Genomic DNA, 21,922 nt, shown 5'->3' with positions numbered 1-21,922 from the left:
CCATAAAACGACAAAATCAACTTATTTTGGTAACAGAGAGCATTTTTGGGCAAGCTATTTACTATGGTTCCTACTGTTTGGTCTCATTCATGGGATTTTACAGACAATCTCAGCTAAGGTCATCTTCAACAAGTTACCTCTTACATTTTCTATGGGTTTTGCATTGTTTTTCTTAGGGTGAAAAATGCATTGAGAAAAGACCAAACAGCTGTACAAGGCTTCCAGGTGATAAACTAGGAGCCCATCAGCAGAGAGCCATCTAGCAGGAAACAGGGTTCAGATGGGGTAGAAACAGAAAGCAGTCATGTCATCTGCTTCAATGGTAGGATCCCTCTGTTTCTTGAAAAAGCAGGAATATTAAGAAAGCAAAAATCAAGACCACGGAGAATTTCACATCTTTAATGTCAACAGTGAAGAAATTAAAACAGAATACAGGACTGGGCAAAATGTAAGACAAAACATTTTGTTGACCACAACTGTATTGGCTCCAGGTATCATAATCTATGATGAGGAAGGGTGGGGCTTGTAGGCTAGAACAAGTGAAGGACCAGAAGTTAGCTACTCCTAAAGAAGCATGAGGAGGACCCTTCCAAAATGCTGCATCCATTTTCTCTACTACCTTGACTTTACACATGCCTACTTAGATGTCCTTACTTAGATGTTCAGCAGAACATATATGCAGGTGATAGTGATAATGCTGCAGCTGTAGAAATATGGGTTTAAGTGACTGGGACAGTACGGATATTTTCCCACCAGCTTCTAGCCCCATGTTTGGAGTAGAATGAGCATATGACTCTCCTCCCTAGTCACTCAGCCCACTTTCCCCACCCCTGCCACTCCAGATGGTGATTTGTACTGATGTAAGATCCTACTTATAAGTAAGGCTACATTTAACAATCCAGCTTTGGGTGGTAAAATGGACTCTTGAGTCACTGCTAACACTTGGAGTATCTTCAAACAGCATGCCATATCCATTTTTTCATACACAGGATTATCTTTTCCAAAACCTGTTGCAAACCTCCATCTAGGCCAGTCTTCCATCTTGTCAGGTTTATGTTTCTGTTTGTTTGCTCAGTCATACATCCAAGAACTATCTCTAAACACCTGTTTCAATTGTTATCTATATACAGTTGAAATCTTATTCCAAACCTTCAGATGTTTATTTCAGTGGTTTGATGTAGAACCCACATATATATCACTTACATTAGTAAAATAGGTGAACATTTTAAATCAGCTGATTTGGAGGGTTTTGGTTCTTTTTATTTTCTTACTCAAAACCTTGTAAAATATATTTAAGTATTTTAGAATAATGATAAAATAGAGTAGAATCACAAAATCAATATAAAACTAATAAATGTGTCAAAACAACATAATATACAATTCACCTATTAAAAAAGTTATGTTTTCAATGCTGCTTCAAGGATTTAATTTACATTTAATTTAATTAAAACATTTCTATGCTGTTCTTTGCAAGAAGCCTAAGGACAGTTTATGGAAGATAAAATAACAATATAAAATACCATTAAACAATCAACAATAATACAAGAAACTACAATTCATAACTAAAAAAGAAGAAAAGAAAATGTGACTTTTAGGGCTTTATTGGTTAATACCTGCACCTTGAATTGGGCCTGGACTTCAATTGGGAGCCAGTGAAGATGGTAGAGGACCGATGTTATATGAGAATAATGGCTGGCCCCTGTCAGCAACCTGGCACCTCTATTTTGTGTCAAATGAAGTATCTGGACCGTTTTCAAGGGCAGCCCCATGTAGAGCCCATTACAATAATCCAACCAGTAAATTACCAGTGCTTATGTCACGGTTGCTAGGCAGTGCTCGTCTAGGTAAGAATGCAGCTGTTGGATCAGCCAAAGCTGAAGGAAGGCGCTCCTGGCCACTGCCGTCACCTGGGCCTCCAGGGACAGCTCCGGGTCAAGGAGCACTCCTAAGCTGCGGACCCTGTCCTTTAGAGGGAGTGCAACCCTGTCCAGGACAGGACCAAAATCACTTACCCAATAGCCCAAACCGCCCACCAAAAGTACCTCCGTCTTATCTGGATTGAGGCTCAGTTTATTGGCCCTCATCCAACCTATTACCTCAGCCAGGCACTGGTTCAGGACAGCCACTGCCTCATCTGGATTAGATGTAAATGAGAGGTAGAGCTGGGTGTCATCAGCATACTGATGACTTCGCAGTCCAAATCTCCTGATGACCTCTCCCAGTGGTTTCATGTAAATGTTAAAGATCATGGGGGACAAAATAGAGCCCTGTGGTACTCCATGACAAAACTGCCATGGCACAGAACTGTAGTCCCCCAGCACTACCTTCTGAAATCTACTGGCCAGATAGGAGCGGAACCACTGCCATGCAGAGCTGCCAGTTCCCAACCCGGCCAGCCTATCCAGAAGGATACCATGATCGATGGTATCGAAAGCCACTGAGAGGTCCAGGAGAACCAACAGGGACACACTCCCCCATCCCTCTCCCTGCATAGGTCATCATACAGGGCAACTAAGGCAGATTCAGTACCGTAACCAGGTCTGAAAACGGACTAAAATGGGTCCAGATAATTTTATCCAAGAGTGCGTGGAGTTGTCCCACCACCACCCACTCCAACACCTTGCCCAAGAATGGGATGTTGGTCACCAGTCTATAATTGATGGCCACCTCTGGGTTCAGAGGTGCCTTCTTCAGGATGGGCCTAATCATCGCTTCCTTTAAAGGGGCAGGGACCCGACCCTTCTTCAGTGAGGTGTTGATAACCTCCTGGACTCAGGGACCAATCCTGTGGCTGGCTTTCGAAAGTAGCCAGGAAGGGCAAGGGTCAAGTAAACAGGTGGTTAGGTATACCAGCCCAAGCATCATGTCCACTTCCTCAGGCCGCAATAACTGAAACTCATCCAACTATGATGGACCAGACGGCGCTCTGGATGCCTCCCATTCTGGAATCAGATCAGTTGTGGAGTTCAGCTCATGGTGAATCTGAGCGATCTTCTCCTTAAAGTGCTGGGCAAAGTTCTCACGGTGGGCTGCTGAGGGTGTCACCACATCTTTATTTTGGCCAGTGTGTGTAAGGCCATGCACCACTCGAAAAAGCTCCACTGGACGGCATTGTGAGGAGGCAATGGAAGCGGAGAATTGCCTCTTCACCTTCACTGCCACAGCATAGGCTGGATAATGAGCACATAAGCATGTTCGGTCAGATTCGCCCTGTGATTTCCTCCACCTGCACTCTAATCGTCTCCCAGCCTGCTTCAAGGATATGGCGCATGGAATCAGTTCACCTAGTATTACTGAAATGACTTTGCTCAAACAAGTCAGGCAGCAACATGGCAATATACAGGAAAGATATATGAAAGTTCACAGACCTTGGCATTTTGGTAAAAGCATTTAAGACTAGCAAATTCTACAAGTTCTTAGGTTGGAGTAAACACACTCCTAACTATAAACAGATTAAAGAAAATTCTACAAGACTAGGAAATATGAGCCAACAAAGGAACAGTTATTACATTGGGCTGCTTAATGTTAACAAGGTGAAAAGACATCTTACAGATCCATGCACTTTTTATAACCACAAACATTAAAAGCAATCATCCTATGTCTCCCATCATGCAATCCACGTATGTGTCAAAATTTGTTATTTATGTGGAAGAATGGAAGCTGTTTTATAGCAAGTCAGGACACTAATTCTTTTAGCCCAATATGACACTGACTGGCAGCAGTTGCCCAGGATTTCAGTTGGGATTTTCTCCAAGCCCTTCCCATGGACTGATCCATGGATGTTCTACAAGCAAAGCATGTGTAGTATCACTGTGCTTCAGTTCATTCTGTGTGTACACAGGAGAGGACAGAGGGGATGTGGTAGATGGCATCAGGTCTTGTGTTCCAAAGAAAATCCAGTCCTTCTGTGTTCCACACTGGAGGTCTATTCTAATACCTCACTGATTCAGTAATCTTCAGTAATCCAAATAGTAGAAAATAGTAGTAACTTGGGTATGTGATTAAAAAATAGAGCTTCTTTGTAATGTTTATGAAGCACCAGCATATTTTTTTCTGTTTAGGGTTCATGGACATAAGAACATATGACATTCATGGTCATATTGATTCTTAAAAGAAAAACACAAACAGCAATTGTATTTAAGCAACAGTACTTTAATTCATTGTGATGAACAGCAAGACTAGGTGGAATTTGGTGGATTCACCCTCACAGTAAATTATTTCCAAACATCTTTTTCAAAAAGGTCAATTTCAGTGCTGCCAAGTTCACAAAATACAGAGCATCACCAGCTCCCATTTGTTTCAAATTTATAAATTGCTTTTCCATCTGAAGTCAGGAGACTTTTCATATACTGTAACAGAAGCACAACAAAAGTAAGAAAGATGACATCTGAAAATGTTATCATTTAAAACACGAGCCCCAAAGAATAATTTATGACTCCTAGACAAAGACTGTGATGTCATAAGATATTAAGGACTTGAATTTTAAGCTGAAGGCAGAACTATGGCCTTGGACTGGAAAATTCCCACTTGGATTTCCATTCCTCACAGCTACCACTCAAAGCTCTGTGGCAGCTCCTCTCCCCAGGAACATGTCACAACCTTGGAAGATGATGCAAAAGAAGGAAAGGGGGCATGCTAGTGGACAGAGAAGGGTGAAGCCATGGATTTGCTGAACAAGTCTTTCAAGAAACAAGCTTTTCAACTTCTGACTTCTCCCTGCCCCTGTCCAAGTCGGTAAGCTAGATCAGTTCAAAGGCCTGCCTAGCTCTCATTATATCATAGAGAAAGATGAAGGGGCTGTAAAGGTTCTGTTGCTCCTCTTCCCTTCTTAGCTCTTCCTGGCACGCCTTCTGATAAACAGAAGGCTCTGCCTCCATCTTCGGAATGTTAATCCTGTAGAGCTGTGCTCCAAAGTTTTATCATAAGCCTTAAGCAGCTAATGATTAAAAAGCACAACTTGAACCTCATATGTTCCTGTTAGTGTGTTGCATCTCAAATATTATCAACATGAGGATACAAACTTCTAAAAAGGCCATTAGGACATTCATTTGGATATCAGATGATCTCTCAGATAATTATGGCTGAGAAGATTTTGACAGCTGACTTGCTCATAGGTCCCAAATAGGGAGCTTCCTGGGAACCATTGATGTGACCACAGACACTGTGTTAGGAAATCCTACTCTATTTCTACTTAGTTTGGCTGTTTCTGCTCATGGGAAGAGTCAAGAGGGAGCAAACTATCCATGTACATCTAATAAAATATCTTTGCTTTCAGGATGCAACACCTATATGTTAATGATACTTACGCACTTTTCTTTCTTTTTCTAGTTTCTTCAAGTGATGCATCAGGTTAATTTCTGCAGCTTTATGCAAATGTTCAGGTGTGTCCTAGATTTAAATGATTCAAAACATGCACATTTTAAAATGGCAACATTTTACATATCCAGTTAATTGTTGGATATTTAATGTGTTTAATCAGAATTTCTTAAACAAGTTACACTACCATAGGTGTGCCAAGACAAACAACAGAAATAGACTAAAGGGCAACAGTTCTGTCAATTTCAACCTCAGTGATAGAAAGCCCCCAAACTCAAGGCTTCAGATAATCCAGTATAGGGTAGAAGGAACAACAGATACAACTTACTTCTGACACCAATTTTCTGAACTTAAAGGTTGCAAAGGTGGGATCAGATGTCCAACATGCCCTTCCAATGTCAAAGAACTGTCTCTGATGTAGGAAGAAAATGTCCAGTATCCTATGGTCCCTCAGGGAATGTCTAGGGGCCATAGGATTGCTTCTGAAAGCATTCTTACAGATTTTCATTTTCTTAACCAAAAAGGGTAGCATTATTATAGTGCCTATTCCTATATTCATTTGCAAGGCTATAAAAATTGCTTGGGCTCATATAAGGACCATTCACTGAAAGGACTGTAACACTTTTTCTTTCAATAACTCATTCCCACTGCAGATAATGAACTAAAGAGTCTTCTCAGTTGTGGAAACAGTGACCCAGCACTGAGAAGTGCAAGAGTATGAAGGAAAAAACGCTAGAAGTATAATCTTATGCATGTTCAGACAGAAAAAATATCCTACAACCTGCCATATGCTGGAAATTTCAGGACTTTCTTTTGTCTAAACATGCATTGGGCCCTAAAGCTCTGTGATGCTCACAAAACTAGTTTGATACTTGTTTGGTTTCTGGTTATTTTCATTATATATTCTTTTCCCCAATATATCCTATAATTAAATGCATTTTTACAATTAGGCATCTCACAGGTTTGTGCACAGTTGTTTTATGATGTTAACACAATTGGCCTTATGCTGCCTCCTTTCAGGCACATATGTGTATTGAAACCTGATGTATGCAAATTTAGTCTTCCTGTTTTTACAGTCATGGCATGAAGACAAAAATGTACTTCTGGTTTTCTTCACTCAGCCTTTAACTGGGACTGCTTCTGTATTTGCTTAGTATTGTTCTGATGGCATGTTAATATTCCATCCTGCAGTCTATACACTGCATGAACATGCCAGAACAACACATTTTGGGATCAGATTGTATGGCATGAGCTGCAGCGATCTCTAGAGTCTTTGCTTTCCAGGCTTTATCCAGTATGTTGAGTAGTAGTTTAGCTTCTTTTGACAGATAGAAGTAGACCATATGAGGATCAGTTAGGGCAAAATGTTAATTGTATTTGTCTAGAACAGGACTAACTATACATTGCCTGAATTTCAGTTTCGTGCCCTAAGCTCTAAGGATGTGACATACTTCCATTGCTTTGCATCTTTAGCTTTTTAAAAACATTAGTGAAATTGAAAACTTTTCCTTAGTGAATTTTGGCCAAAATTTATTTTGGTACTACAAGAGTTATTAAAGTCCTTATATTCAAATGAAATGACATTGGACAACTGATGTGCCTTTCTACACTAAGAACAACCATACATACACTACTTTTCTTGTCCAAGAAACTGTTCAACATCAACCACTAATTCAGAACTTGATAGTTAGCTAGAGAGCTACCTGGTAGACAATTTTCACAAGTTCTCCTGCTGTAAAAGATTTTCCAGCATTCTTTTGAAAAACATTTAATATTTGCTGTTCACGAGCATTTCTATGCAGAATGTATTCTTGAATTTTAGCTCTTGCTTCTTTTATTACTGGACCATGTCCTGTAAGAGAAAGTAGTCATAGCTATAAGAAAAATACTTGGAAAAAAGGACACTCACAAATATTATTGCAGAAAGGATAAGATTGTCAATCAGATAGATGTTTAAAGTAAGTGACAAGGCTATTAGATATTCATCTGACCACTTCTACTTATCTGAAGTGTTTTAGCGTAACTGAGTTCAGAGGAATTAATTGCCTCAAACACTATTGTTTGCACTAGACATTTACAATAAATGCAAAACTTTAAAGCAGTTTTAGAACAGAAAAGGTCTTCACACCATCTCTCTGCTATTACTGTGATTTCCCTAGATGCGTATTTCACACCATGCTCTGGCCAGCTTGATACCTGCAGAACTTCTTTTGGCCTAAACATGCATAGGACTTCACCTAATACATTAATTTTAATGTAATGGGTACTTAGTAGAAATAAACGTTTTGTTTAATGTGATAACAAGCATGCCCTCTACTGGTCTTCTACAACTCGAATTCTTAGTCTATGTACTATTTGCTAGAAAGAAAGGAGCAAACTACATCTCATACATACAAGTATAAGGAAATCCTAAGGTTGTTTTGTTTTAAATGAACAGCAGCTTTGGGAGAATTGGAATGTGTATGAACTTTTCCCCATCATTTCATCTGTGCATGATTTCCTGTGAAGGTGAACATGAGTCTTGGAAACAAAGATAGTGTGTATGTATGTATGTGCTTGTAAAAGAGAAATAGCCAGCAGAATGTTAAATCAGCTCTTCTTCACTAAAAATTGCCTCTTTTTCCAGAGTTACCTTACAGCTGTTTGAAAATTGACATTTAAACTTTTCCCCTTTATCCACTGAAAGTATTGGGAATGATATTTTATGTAATTCCATATTATCTGCCCAAAAGTCTGTGAGGTAGCCTAAACAGATAAAAAGATGTGAAACTTGATTTTTTGTCATCACAAAATAACTTCCTAGCTTTATGCACTAAAGAGGTTCTAATGGTATACTATTTGAGGATGTTCACCTTCAAAGACCAAAAAGTTCAGCAAAATGTTATCCAAATGAGCCTAGTCCAGGGGTCCTCAAACTTTTTAACCAGGAAGCCAGGTGAAAGGTGCTGGCGATGACAAGTAAGGTGTCGGGACAAGACAGATGTGATTAACGAATCTCCGTTATCGCGCTGGTAACTGTCCGGTGGTGGGCTGTGGGGGCCCAATCTAAGCCCCGTAGGGGTGAAGATAGATTGCTTGGCAAAGTTCCCAGCAGGTGTCTGAATGGCAATTCTGCGCTTACTGGGAGAAAATCAAGCTTTTCTCAGCTGGTTGAGAAAAGTTCAGCTCTCTGTAAGTCCTCAGCATACTTTTTTTGTTTAGTCTACTTTAGCTATTAGCATCAGATCTACTGGGAACTATATTTTATTTTATTTTTTTGCAATGATACCCGTGGAAAAAGCTGCATCGTTTGCTAATTGATATAAAAGAAGAAACTGAAAGCCCTTCGGATGGAGGAGGGAAAGAATTCCCCCCCCCCCCACGGAACTGAAAGGCGGCGAATTACATGAGAGAGAGAGAGAGAGAGAGAGACAGAGCTCTTTGTAAGTAAGGAAAAGATCTTTTTTTTCTTTAATCTCTCCAAGGGCAAAGAACTAAAATAACAAATTAATGTTTAATTGAACTATAGAAGTATCTTTCTTGTGTGTTGGACTACTTCCAAGAAATAACAGCCATCTTTGCTCCATTGTTCCTGGGACTCTTGGACCCCTGCCAAGGCTGCAAAATCACTCCCAATATGGAAGAAATTAAAGAATAAATACAGGCGTCTTTAGCAGCCTTGCAACTATCCCAACAGGTGATAATAATACAACAGAAGACTGTTTTAATTAAGTAACTTGACTCTTTCCTAATTGAACAAAAAGCTGGTTTTGATAAGTTAGATTTTTCTATTAATCAGGCTTTGATCAAACGATTTGTACCTGAGCAGAATATGCAAAATATCCAGCAAGCACAGGAAAATTTGAAACTGAGAAGATAACAAGTGAATTATTATGGGATGGGCCTATAAATAGACAAGCAGATGGTTATTTGGAAGCATCAGGAAAGTCAATACAACCAGTAAATTTAATAAATAAGCCTCCACATGATCTTCTTGTTATGCTGGATAGTTGGGCTACAGTCTAAGACACATGATCTACTGCAGACACCACATCATTCTAATTAAACAAAGAAGCAATGGGCAGACATGATTTATTACATGATTTATTACAGGCATCTTTTTTTGTACAGGTATTACAACATTATAATGTAAAAAAAACCAGAAAGGTTTGGTAGAGGTGTAAAAAAAAGAAAAAGGGAAAAAAAAGGAGAAAAGAATCAGAGGGAAGATAAGAACTTTCTTTCTTGTCATTTCAAAAAGGAATGATGTATATAGGTTGGTATGCTTTATATGTAACGTAGAAAAGCTAAGCTACTGTGGTTTGTGAAGCATTAGTAATTTAGTTTAATGAAATTTTGGCTAAAAGATATTATAGATATTAGTTATCATCAAATAGACCAATTAATGATGCTTTTAAAGATGTTAAGTGGATACTTCTGATTTTATTTGTATCTGAAAATAAGAGAATTTATATAGGTATTAATAATCACCAAACAGAGTTGCTAAACCACTTTTAGAGATAAAAAGGGATGATTAGGCTAATTCAATATGGTTGGTGAAAACTTAACAATCTAGTTTAATGAAACATTGTTAAATGGATATCTCTGACTATATCTGTAATTGAAAATAGGAGAATCTACTATCTTAAAAAGCAATGACTCATATGGGTTGGCAAGTTTATATGTGATATTGCATGGAGTTAACTATATTTGATTAAATGGTGTGTAAGTTTAGATGCAACATTAGTGAGCTTAAAGAAAACTGGTTTAAAGTTATCACCAAACAGAGTAGTTAGGATGACTTTTGAGATGTTAAATAGTTTTTTTTTGATGTTACGTGTAATTGTGGGTTTGGATGAACTTATCACTGCAGAAGAAAGATGCAATTTCACTCAACTTAGAGAAGCTTCCCTTAAAAAATGGTCAAGAGAAACAGGACTTTGTAAGAAAGGATGGGGTTGATTTCACCGAAGGAGGAGGAAGAAAAAGGAAGATAGTGACTTCTATCAAATTTGGATTTACTTTTTTATTTGGCTGGAGAAACGGGACTTGGTTTTGATCTAAGATGTTTTCATGTTTTAATAGATGGATTTCTGTATGATCATAGAATGTTAAAAGATATCTTGTAGGGGACTGACCCAGTAAATCTGATGTGTGTGATGATTGATATTTGTAGTTTTAGCTTAAAATCTTAATAAAAATTTCAAAAAAAAAAAAAAAGGAAGGAAGGAAGGAAGGAAGGTAGGTAGGTGCTGGCGATGTGTGGGGGCTGGCGCGGCATGTGTGGGTGCACGTGCTGAGGCGGGGGCGAGGTGTGCAGCGAGGGGAGGCGAGACGGGGCGGGCACGCACTGCAAGGCAGGCGCATGAGGCAGCGGTTTGCTCTTTTGGAGATCAATTTTTCCGATTGAGCAAACTGCTGCCTCCCCGCGTGCGGGGCAAGGTGGGCGGCAGTGGGCGCATGCACAGTGGGTCCAAATGGGCATGACTGGCTGAATCTGGCCCCCGGGCCATAGTTTGAGGACCCATGGCCTAGTCCATCTGCAGTGGGTACATCTCATTCAAATAGGTTTTACATAGATGGCACCGCAATGCATTCCTTGCTTTTGACATTTTCCTTCAGAGATATGTTCAATAATTTGCAACAGATGTTAAAATGGTAAATAATTTCTAGTAGAACATAAAACTCATAAATCAAAGATGTAATCCATCTCAACATGAAACCTTTTTCAGTGAGTCCAATGCAGTGCAAGCGCAGGCTGCAGCCCCAGGAAAGCACTGCAAAAATCACCAAGTCAACAGGAGCCTTCTCCTATCTTTGCTGTAATGTGCCATGAAAGCACAAAGATCAAGAAAGGAATCGTGGTCCTCTGGCTATGAGCAGCAAGACATTAAGGATTTTAAACAGCAACCCTGGCAGTGGGAATTATACAAGTAGTGCATGAGAACTCATATGGTAATCATCTGAATCAAATGTGGAACTAACCAGGGTATATTAAATCCAATTTCATTTCTAAGAGCTTTTCCAGTGATTTCATGTAATCATAAAGGTCTTCAAATACAGCTGTTCCTTCTCCTAAAATACAGTCACCAGAAAATATAGCATTCTCCTCTAGAAGATGTAAAACCATATGATCATCTGTATGTCCTGGAGTATATAAAACTCTGTAAAATTATAGGAAAAAGTAAACTTCATTAGATTTATAACCATGCTTTTAACAGTAAAGCACCCAACATATAAGAGATAGTGAGTGTGCATGTATTGATATAATAAAAGCATAAAACGTTCTAATTATTTTTCTAATTATTAAAGTAGATACAAGCTGTAACAACAGAAATATTATTTTTAAAAGAAGCTTTTAAAATTTCACAGATCACTTTTAGTGATGGCAAAGGCATGTCTTTGATAGGTTAACAGAGATGGCATTACAAGATCTTCCAGTGGGCTTCCATTGTAAGGTAATTCTAAAGCCTGGGTGCAACCACTGAGAAGACCCTCTCTCCTGTCCCTACAAAATACATCACTGATATAGGTGGCATCAGAGAAAGCCTTTTCTAGGCAGATTCATAAAGGGAAAGGAGCTCCTTCAGGTAACCTGGTCCAAAGCCATTTAAGGATGTACAGGTAACTATGTTGCACTGTGCCTAAAAAAGGCACATACCCCCTAGAAAGGGTATCAAGAACCAGTCCAGTGAAACCCTATTACTAGAACCCTATAACCAACTCTTTTCAGAAGTCTGGCTGTACTCTGGATCAGCTGAAGTTGCTGGACACTTTCAAATGGCTGCCCCATACAAAATGTATTATAGCAAACCAGGCAAATTGTAACCAAGGCAAATGTGTGTCAGTTCTGATGTTTCAAGGTACAGCTACAGAATTCTCAATTGTGCAAAAGTTCTCTTTTATCCACAGCTACTACACATACAACCTCATACACCAAAAGTTCAGGCAAGTTGCAGAAGGGGAAGAGCAGGAAGACTGAATTTGAGCAGAGAGGTACATAGAAAGACTGGAATAAAATATAAATGTAGCTCATATATTTTTCTCTGCACTCAGATTGTATGAACTAGATAGCACTATAACAACATACCCACAAAGGTTTTGAACTCTCTGTAAGCTCTGCTGACCATACAAAACATATGTTTAAGTTAAAGCCCCAATTCAGTCTCTGCATGGGCTTAAGAGTCTTTGTAATAGTTAAACATACAAGGCAATATTAATAATCTTGCCCATATATACAAACAATGTGTTAAACTTTCTACTTACCTTAGAGTAGCTCCCTCTGCCTTTAAAACATCCCCATCTTTCAAATATGAGTATTTTTGCTTTCCTTCTCCTATTACTTCTTCACGATGTGGGTTTCGTGGAAGTTTACTTATGGAATATTCAGAAGCTAGTATGAAAAGTAAACAATATTTCATATCACATCTAGTCATTTAGATACACACCAGTCAAAAGTCCCCTACCACAAAATCACTATCTTAAGTTTATAAACATGGATTTTTTAAAAAAAATGGCATGAATTTCCTTTTTGTAGAAGTATATTGTTTGCAGAAAAAATCATTTTTCATATTAACAGAGTTTTATATAGATCTGTTTTATAAGCTCTTGGACAATAACAAAAACTGTCCAAGTAGAATAAAGAAGCAGAATAAGCAGAATAAGAAGAACTGCACACCAGCAAATGTTTTTAGCAAGGGAAGGAAATGGATAAGTAACTTAACTGATTCTCATGCTAGCATCAGCACAAACATGGGAATCAGTTGATATGTTGGGCTAGTTCTGGCTTTGGCCAGGGCGACTTAATTTATACTGTTAATTTATATTATTTTAAGGAAGTTTATGTTTGTGAGCCGCCCTGAGGCTTCAGCGAATGGGGTGGCATAGAAGTTTCCTAAATAAATAAATAAAATAAATAATTAGTGCCATTGTTTAAATACATGGGTCCAAAATTCAGAGTCTCATCTGTTCAGTCAGTTCTTTATTTTTTAAACAAACACAAATATGTGTTTCAAGATGTAGAAACTTTTCACAGTTGTATTCATTGTTTCCCCAGCATGGTGTCAACATGAGTCAGAACACAGGTTAAAAGATAATTTTGAAGTTTTGTAAACAAATACACATTTTCTGTTCCAGGAAAAAGCCCTACAACTGCCCAGTTCTGCATGCTTTTTTTTTTAAAGTGGTTTGGCTTGACTAAGGAAAATGTGGCTGTGGCTAATAGCTATTGCTACTGCATTTGAGATCCATAATCCCAGGCAAATTTGCAACTTAAATAAAAAGTTAGAACATACATATTCAATGGGGTTGGAGATCCTTCGGGACTTTGGCAATTTGGGAAATTGTCCTGGGCACCACCTGAAAATGACTGCTGTGGCAGGCATAGCAAAGGACAAGTGACCTACCCCTAAGGTCAAGTACAAGGCAGAGGTGATGGCCTGAGCTCTAACACTTGGAGGCCAAGAAACTTCTATTGGGTATATTGGTGCCCATAAGCCCCACACCGACTATCTCTGAATAACCCTTTTGGTTTAAGAGAAGTGTTCAGTTTTGTATGTATTCATTCATGCTCTAAGATGGATAGGTATTTTCACCTATGCTCATGCATAAGCAGTGAAAACAAAGAAGAGTCTTCCCTGCAACTTAGCCTCCATGCAATCATACTTGCCCTTAGTCTTTTAGCCCTAACCCTTGTCCTCTGTATAGTGGAGACAAAACTAAGCTGCTGACAGCAATACATGGGCAGAGGCCAGCAAGCTGTGCACTGGATTCAGCTTTCCCAGTATGCATTATAGGGTTATGGGTTGAAAAGAATGGCATACATTAATAGTGACAGCCTGTTTATGGGGCAAATGAGGTTGATGGAGGCGAGACAGAGACACATACAAAGACTGGATGCAATGAAGAATTGTCTGTATCTAGTCAACAAGAGAAAGGTCATGAATGAGTTCTACTTTTATGAGTAAACAGAAGACTGTCTTTGTAAGAGGTCAGATCTGTTTCAGATGACTTAAAATGTCAGAAATTACAAACACAGCAAAGCAAGTCCAGTGTACCTCTAAGTCTTGACTAGATTGGCACCTGGAGCAAAATATAAGCTCTGCTAGAAATTGGTTGTCAGTATTAAGAGTTCAACAGCTTATTACTAATGTCTAATAGAATACAATGCTTCTAATATTCTTCCTTTTTACCTTTTTGCTATATGACAGAAGTAACATCAGATTAAGTACTGATAACTCACTTTATATATACTTTATTTTAAAGTAGTATTCATATATTTTAATTTTTTTTAATGAAGGGAATTACTTACCTGCAGGAATGTTTTTACAAATATCAGGTATGCCTCCAGTGTGATCATGGTGCCAGTGTGTTACCAGAATTTCTTGGATTGAGATGCTGAAGTCACTGAGCGCTTGTTTCAAGCAGCTAATATATTCAGGGACAGAGGGTTCTCCTGTATCTATAAGGATCCTTCTGTATTAAAGATAGGACCATCCCCCACACAGCAAAAAAAGACATGAATAACTGCAAAAGCTAGGGCATGGTTAATGGAAGAACATGTTAACATTTTACAATGACTAAGCTTTGGATCTTGGTACAAATCTCACATGACATGGAAAACAAATTCTAGAGCTATGGTGTCCTTGTACAACATTAGAATTCCGAAAGAGACTACAGAGAGAAATCCAACTTCTCTTTCTTCCCTTCCCATTCTCCTTTTAAATTTAAATGAAGCATCTAATAAGCTCCAATGAAAGGACTCACTACAGCATGCGTAGATGGCTAAAACACTTCTATAGAGCAGGAATACACAATCTTGTTAACAGAAAACCAGAACATAATAGAACTGGGAAAGATGAAAAACTTTGTAGGACCTACAAGGTAGCAAAAAAAAAGTAGCAAGTAAGAGACCAATAGCCACATAGGCAAGAGAACAAGCTGGACTCCATATGGCAGGGATGGGAAACCTATGGCACCCCAGGTGTTTTGTGGCGATGTCTTCCACCATCTCTGGTCACTGACCACGGTGGTCAGGGCTGATAAAGTTGGAGTCTGGCAACATCTGCAAAGCCATGGGTTCCTCAGGTCTGCCTTGCAATAATTTGCAAGAGAGAAAGGAGGAAATCTTAAGTTAAATATGTTTCCAGGGAAACCTGACATTGTGCAGGGAAAAAGAAAACAGGACTCAGATACCAGATGTATATGGAGCAGGGCCCTTGATATGTAAAATATCAGTATTTCACATTAATACTTCCCAAATGGTATATTAAGACTGCCATTTTTGCTCACATATCTGGAAACACAGAAGAACATAAAATCTGTGCTGGATCAGACCAAGCTCCATCTACTCCAGCATTTTGTGGCCAAATAGCTGCCTGCAGGAAAACTACAAATAGGACAATTGTGACATCATCTTCCTGTTTGTGTTTCTCAGCAACCAGTATACATAGGCATACTCCCTACATAGGGGGCATTCTAATCAACTCCCCTATGAAAGGGGTAGACAGTCTTCAGGACTAGATAGCTACCATGAATTATCCTTTACAAGTTGTCCAAATTTGTGGCCATCACTCTCTCTTGTGATCATGAATCCCATAGTTTAAATATGTGTTTTGTGAAAAAGTATTTCCTTTTATATTTCAATCTCCCACGGAGCAAATTTATAGGATGACCCCAATGGGTTCTAGTATTGTAAGAAAGGCAGAAAAGTCTCTCCATATCTACTTTTCCACAGCATGCATAATTTTGCACACCTCTATTATGAACTCAATAGAACATTTAACAGCTCTATATAGGAGTGTACTGTTAGACTGCAATTTTATAAACACAGACTGCACTGTTACAGATGTGAAAAATTACAACAAAATGAAAAAGTAAAATTTCAGAATGTTACCTGGACTCTCCCATCTTACTCTTTCATGATGGGAGATGCTAGAAGCTATAGTCCAATGCATCTGGAAAGCCCCAGGATGGGCAAAGCTGGTCTAGGCAACTCATTTTTCTCCCCTTCTCCCTAAGAGCCATTCTGATGATCAGACCAAGGTCATGTGGTTCAGCATGTTGTTCAAACAGCAGCCAAAAGCTTCCAACAGCAAACCCACAAGCATTCTTCTGACCAGTTTCCCCAGCAACTGGTGTCCATAGGCACTGATACTGAAGGTAGCATATAGCCAACAGGATTAGTAGCCATGAAAAGGGTTTAGACAACACAATATCCCACACTCAAGTGCAAACTTGGTTGAGTCTGGCTTGTTGAACTATGGGCTATTGTGCTGTCTGAACCCATCTTCAGTAACAAGCTACAGCTTATTAGCCACAACACAGGAGAAAAACCCATGGTTTGTTGTTGTGTTGTAAACTGTGGGTTTCTCACCATGGCTTGTTCTCTCAGATACTGTCAGACAACATTACCCACATTTCAACAACCCACACTCAACCCTTGAATATGGGTTATGTTGTCTGAACCTAGTTGCTGAAGCCATTTTTATCCATGAAGAGCAAGGAATAACAAGCTGCCTTTGCATGACCTTTTCACAGGGATGGTCTTTTCCCTCTTCCTGGCAGAAAACTTTTCTGTGCCTTTCAAAGCAGCCAAGCAGCTAGCCACCTTGAATATATTTTTATGGGAAAACAGGCAGGGTCAAAACAAGCAAGCCACCACGGGAGCTTAGGATAAGCTTCTCCGACTGGGAAGATGATCCACCTGTGGAATTACTGCCTGCTCATATAGATGTTACGAGAAGCAGCGAAGCCTTGCTTAGGAAAGGTTGCAGCAAGGACGAAGGGTGCCCCTCGCTGCAAACACCGCGGATTATGCGGGCGAGGAAGAAAGCAGGGCACCCGCGGCTTCTCCTCGTCTTTCTTGGAGGCCAGCATGGCTGTACCTGGGCCCGGTGCCCACCAAGTAGGTATTGGTGCCCTGTAGGGTCATGGGCCCCGGGTTGCAGCCCAGCACACGAACCACACTCGACGAGAGCCGTTCCACTCGCGGAAGCACCGACGCCATCTCCGGGGCTCCCCAGACAGCTGCGAAGAAGGACGAATCCGGCAGCCGAAGTGACCATAGAGGTAGGAAACGATAGACTGACAATGCTGGAAGCAGAACTTCCTGTTTTCGTTTGATTTTCGCTCTCGCTTTTAGAGTAGCTGTGAACGAACACGGAGCTTGCCCATCCAGTTTTGAAAGACTGCCAGGTTTATTCTGTCATAAGCTTTCCTCGATATTGTCCGCTTCATCACTTTGCGATGGGATTTGAGGCTGCAGCAGACTGAAGAAAAGGAAAAAGAGAAAGACAGAGAAAGAAAAAGAGAGAGAAAGAGCTGCCCGGAGTTAGCCTGGAAGCTGCCACTGTGTGTGTTTCTCCACCCAAGGCACCCCCAGCCCCGAGCTTTGCTTTCTTTAGTTTTAGTTTTGACGGTAGAGATGGTCGAGCTGAGGCATTGTACTGGTTAAAACTTGAAATAATGAAAACATTTATAACAGGCCATTGTTTTGGATTGTTACTGTTGTTGACTGTGTCCCTCTTATTTCAACAAAACTTCTCTCCAATGAATAAACATTCAGAGGGAGGTGTTCCCTGTACCTCCCACAACCTGTTTTCATTTTATACTCTTTGGCTACTTAATTTCTGTGCTAACGTTTCTCCAGGAAACTTTCAGAATCTAGGATCAGTTCTGTTTCGCAAGAGAGAGCAATTGATTTTGCAGACAGTGAATGTTCAGGAAATAGGTAGCAAACTACTTTCATATTGATAAAAAAGCCAAGCATTTATCTAGTGAGATAACTAGAAAAGTTTTCTGTGAACCATTTTCTTCCTTTATCTCTATATGACTGGCAGCTGAGGAGTTCTGAGCCCCAAATGCCAAATCAAGATAGCACTTCACAGAAGGCCAATTGGCAATCTCAGAGAAACCCACATTTAATCACGCGTAACATCTAGAAAACGCCCCCCACCCACCGACCGCTAAACTCATGCTTAGAAAAGTATCCAGGAAAAACACCATAACAAAGCAACATAAACATACCAGCTAATACACATCATACTAGACCAGGAAAACTACACAGGCAGAACAGAAAACAAGCAACACACACAGTGTAGACAGAATATCCCTACTTGCTCATGGTACCTCCTTAGCTTCCACAGATGCTCCATCATCCCAGCTTCCCTTTCCTGTTTTTTCTGAGTGGCTGGGTTTACTCGCAAACAGAGTGCTAGGTTGCAACTGCCTGCCTTATTTGTTTTCTAAGAACACCACTGGACACTCCATGAGGTGGAGGCCAGGGCATCACTCTGCAGCACACCAGCCTCCCAGCTGTTGCTTAAATGAATTGCCAGGTCAGCTGACGGTGGCATTGTAATGCAGAGGACCTGGGTGAACTCATTGGTAGGCCTTAGCTAGTTTATTCAATATTAAACTGTCCAGATACAGAATCTTCTAATATTCATCTCAGAACTGGGGATAATCCATTACCAGACTGTCAGACAAAATCAAGAGATTCTTCTAGAAATGGGGAGGGACAAGGGCAGATCTATTCCAATGGAGAAAGAAGTTGGAGATCTCTCTTCCATCACATGTGCCAGGAGCTCCCATACAATCAAAGGGAGTATGGGAGCCTAAAGCAGGCACAAGCCAAGATTGCCCACGGTTTCTTTGGCAAAGATACCCAGGTGTAGTTTTTTTCCCAACCAAATGGGATGACCTGATACAAGCACCAGGAGAACTTTGACACAGACATAATAGGTCTTTAAGGAATCAGGCAGGCGACTTAACTTAGGGCTGTGCTAGATTGATGCCATTTTCCCCTTTGTTTGTTCTTTGCCACTGCTTTGCTATTTTGAACTGCTTATTATTTTCTGCACTGAAATGAATTTGCCTTTTAAAATTGCTTATTTGTGTGTGCTCAGAATCTGACCAGCCTTTTTCTCCAACCAAGGAGCATATAAATAAAAATAAGGTTTTGGCCACGTGAAAATAACTTTATTGCCAGAATGCTAGTAAATTATGTTTTCCGAGAAGACTGTGAAGATCAGTTTGGTCTGTAGATGGCAGTAACAACATTTCTTGAAGGTTATACGTCCTGCCATTACCAAATTGGTGCATAATTCTTTGCTCAAATCACCAGGTATAGCTATTATTGATTGGGCTTCCATGGCACAACAAGCAAACTATGATAAAAAAAACCCCAAAAACATGGTTGCTCACATGGTTGTTGAGCATTGTAATTTATCATGATTCTCAATTGCAATAATATGCAGCAAGAAAGGCACTTGACAACTACCATTCTTGCCAAGTAGCTAGCATGAGAGTGCTGCTGAGAGCTGGCCCAGTTTGGTGGTGTTGGCAGAGGTGTTCCTGCTCCTTCTGCCCCAGAGCTCCCAGGGCAAGAGCTGGGCCAATCAGTTATGCACAACTGCCCTGAATGGGATGGCAGGACCCGGCCGACTGCCTTCCCCATGCCTGATAATAAACTTTTCAGACACAAGCAAGGGAGAGGGATCTGCTCCATGATACTGCCCCATTCTTGGAATAGCCCTGCATGTTTCCAGTTCCTGCTTGTGCACCGTAATTCCAGGCAGGAGCTGGGAGCCAGGGGTGCTCTTGATGGAGCTGTCCTTTGAATGGGAAATTGCTAGTGAATCCATGGTCCCTCTCCCAGTTTTTGCCTGGAAACAATCTGTTCAGGCGACTGTCATAGCTGTTAAACAGTCTCTGTGCAGACATGACTCACTCCTTGAACTGCAGCAGAGAGGATGAGGCAGTTGATAATTCTTTCCTCCTGCTCTTGAGGGACTGCTCTGTACTACAATGGGCTGCATTTTCTTGGTTCAGATAAGACAACAAGCTGTTGTGCTATGAAGAAACCATAGAGCAGACTATTGTTTTTGTCTACCATCTCTAAAGACCAAGCAAACTGATGAAATACCAGGATGACGATTCAAACAATAGAACCAACCAGCAGTGGTAAAAAAACCCCACAATTTCTTGCCATGTCGTGCAAACCCAGCCATGTGTGTTTACAAAGCAAACTATGTAATCTGTCAAGTCTATTCACATATACAATCCTCAGCACCATTTCCTTTGCCTCCCATTGAAATTAGTGGGCTTAATGCAGTCTCAGCTAAATGTTTGAAGAGATTTTGCAGTTTGCATTTTTTGCTCTGCATAGCAAAAATTGTCACCTGATACTCTGATAGTTCTCAAATATTACTAATTGTGTCAGCTCATCTATTTTGTTATGTGCCATCCAACTTATGGAGACCCTATGATGAAAGCCCTTCAGATTGTCCTGTCCATGATAGCTCCATTCAGCTCTTCTAAGTTCAAGTCTGTGGCTTTCTTTATGGATTCAATCCTTCTCATATTGTGGTTGAAGTCATTTCCTTCTACATTCTCACTGAAAGAGTGGTTCTCTACAGGGTGGCCCAAAAGTAGGTATGTAGTACTGATATGGCCATGTTTTGGCTCTAGGTGCTCAAAATGTCCTCCATCAGCATTGCAACCTGTCCCCAACACTGTGACACAAATTCAAGTTAGCATTGATGTCGATAAATGCTTGTGAGATGAACTCCTTTAGTTCATCCACTGTGTGCGGTTCTCCATGACCTGTAATTTTTATTCAGAGTGTGTGGAAGATTATTTATTTTGGGCAAAAATAACTTGAGACATATAAAAAAATATAAGCACTCTAAGGTTTCTCTGATTGTTTCTCAATGCCACCCCCAAAGGGAAGATTTACATTCATTACAGCTAGATAGCAGTGGCTTCTTTTTGTGTCAATCTGTTTCAACTCCCAGTAATCAAGTCAGTATTATCATTATTTAATTAGTTCTTTAGACAATGGCAGCCACTGCTCCCAACATTCTGGTGACATCCAGTAGCCCTTCCAAAGAATGTGTCTTCAGCATTTCTTTGAATTTCTTTGGCTGTTCTGTCAAATGGGAAACCATATTAAGTATTACAGTGTATGCTACCTTGATCACTGTTTCCCACAAGGGAACCATTTCTAGCACAGAAGACTTTATCCATAACTCTTTTCCTTGTGAAACCCTCTACCAAGCTGTTCTACCCTCTACCACTTATATCTATACTCACAGAGGACACAACTTAATGGTGGGGGGGCTCCAGAGGAAAACAGGTTTCCAGGGAAAGGACTAACTCTCACTCTCCTCCTCCTTGTTCTTCAGTGCATGGAAGAAAAGCTCTCAAGGTGAAGTTACAAAAGATCATGCTATAATATTTGGCTTAATTCCTAAAAACTGATACATCAAGATGTGCTCAATGAGGCACTCAGCAACAGATCTGAGTAGTTTGTTAACCACCAGATTCAGAGGTCACAAAAACCCTCACTCAGTAAGATTTCCTAGGTAACCAGCATGTATGGGATAGTTAATGAGCCACCGTGACTAATTAACCACCATCATGTCATGTGGACTGGTTACAAACTCAAGGCTCTTTCCAGCTAACCAGACTCCATTGCTTTAGGAACCAGGTTCCTTCAGGGGGCAGTGATGGTCACCTATTTTGGGAGGCTACTGGGTTCCAGGCATAAATGGGGATCAAGGGTCTTCCAAATAATAACGTAAGAGCAATTGAAGGAGACTCCAGAAACACTAGACTGATCCAA

At 40.1% G+C, this 21,922-nt stretch overlaps 1 protein-coding gene across 4 annotated transcripts; it reads right to left on the bottom strand.

Moving 5' to 3' along the window:
• Positions 1-4,131: 4,131 nt before the first annotated feature.
• LACTB2 (lactamase beta 2) lies at positions 4,132-17,576 on the bottom strand. Of its 4 annotated transcripts, none has more exons than XM_044424255.1 (8): positions 17,181-17,303; positions 16,190-16,321; positions 14,606-14,769; positions 12,562-12,688; positions 11,281-11,459; positions 7,020-7,168; positions 5,311-5,388; positions 4,132-4,349 (listed from the first exon to the last, which is right to left on the bottom strand). In XM_044424255.1, exons 2-8 carry the CDS (start codon positions 16,201-16,203, stop codon positions 4,281-4,283), a joined length of 780 nt encoding a protein of 259 aa, XP_044280190.1. In that variant the 5' UTR covers positions 16,204-16,321; positions 17,181-17,303; the 3' UTR covers positions 4,132-4,280. The 4 variants fall into 4 exon arrangements, with proteins under 4 accessions (XP_044280190.1, XP_044280191.1, XP_044280189.1 ...); XM_044424256.1 differs by having other exon boundaries at positions 16,190-16,309; positions 17,181-17,235; XM_044424254.1 differs by lacking the exon at positions 16,190-16,321 and having other exon boundaries at positions 5,307-5,388; positions 17,181-17,576.
• Positions 17,577-21,922: the final 4,346 nt, after the last annotated feature.

This window comes from Varanus komodoensis, unplaced genomic scaffold (genome assembly GCF_004798865.1).
Source record: "Varanus komodoensis strain SLA01 unplaced genomic scaffold, ASM479886v1 scaffold14_1, whole genome shotgun sequence".
NCBI lineage: Eukaryota > Metazoa > Chordata > Lepidosauria > Squamata > Varanidae > Varanus > Varanus komodoensis.
This window is presented reverse-complemented; position numbering and strand designations above follow the sequence as displayed.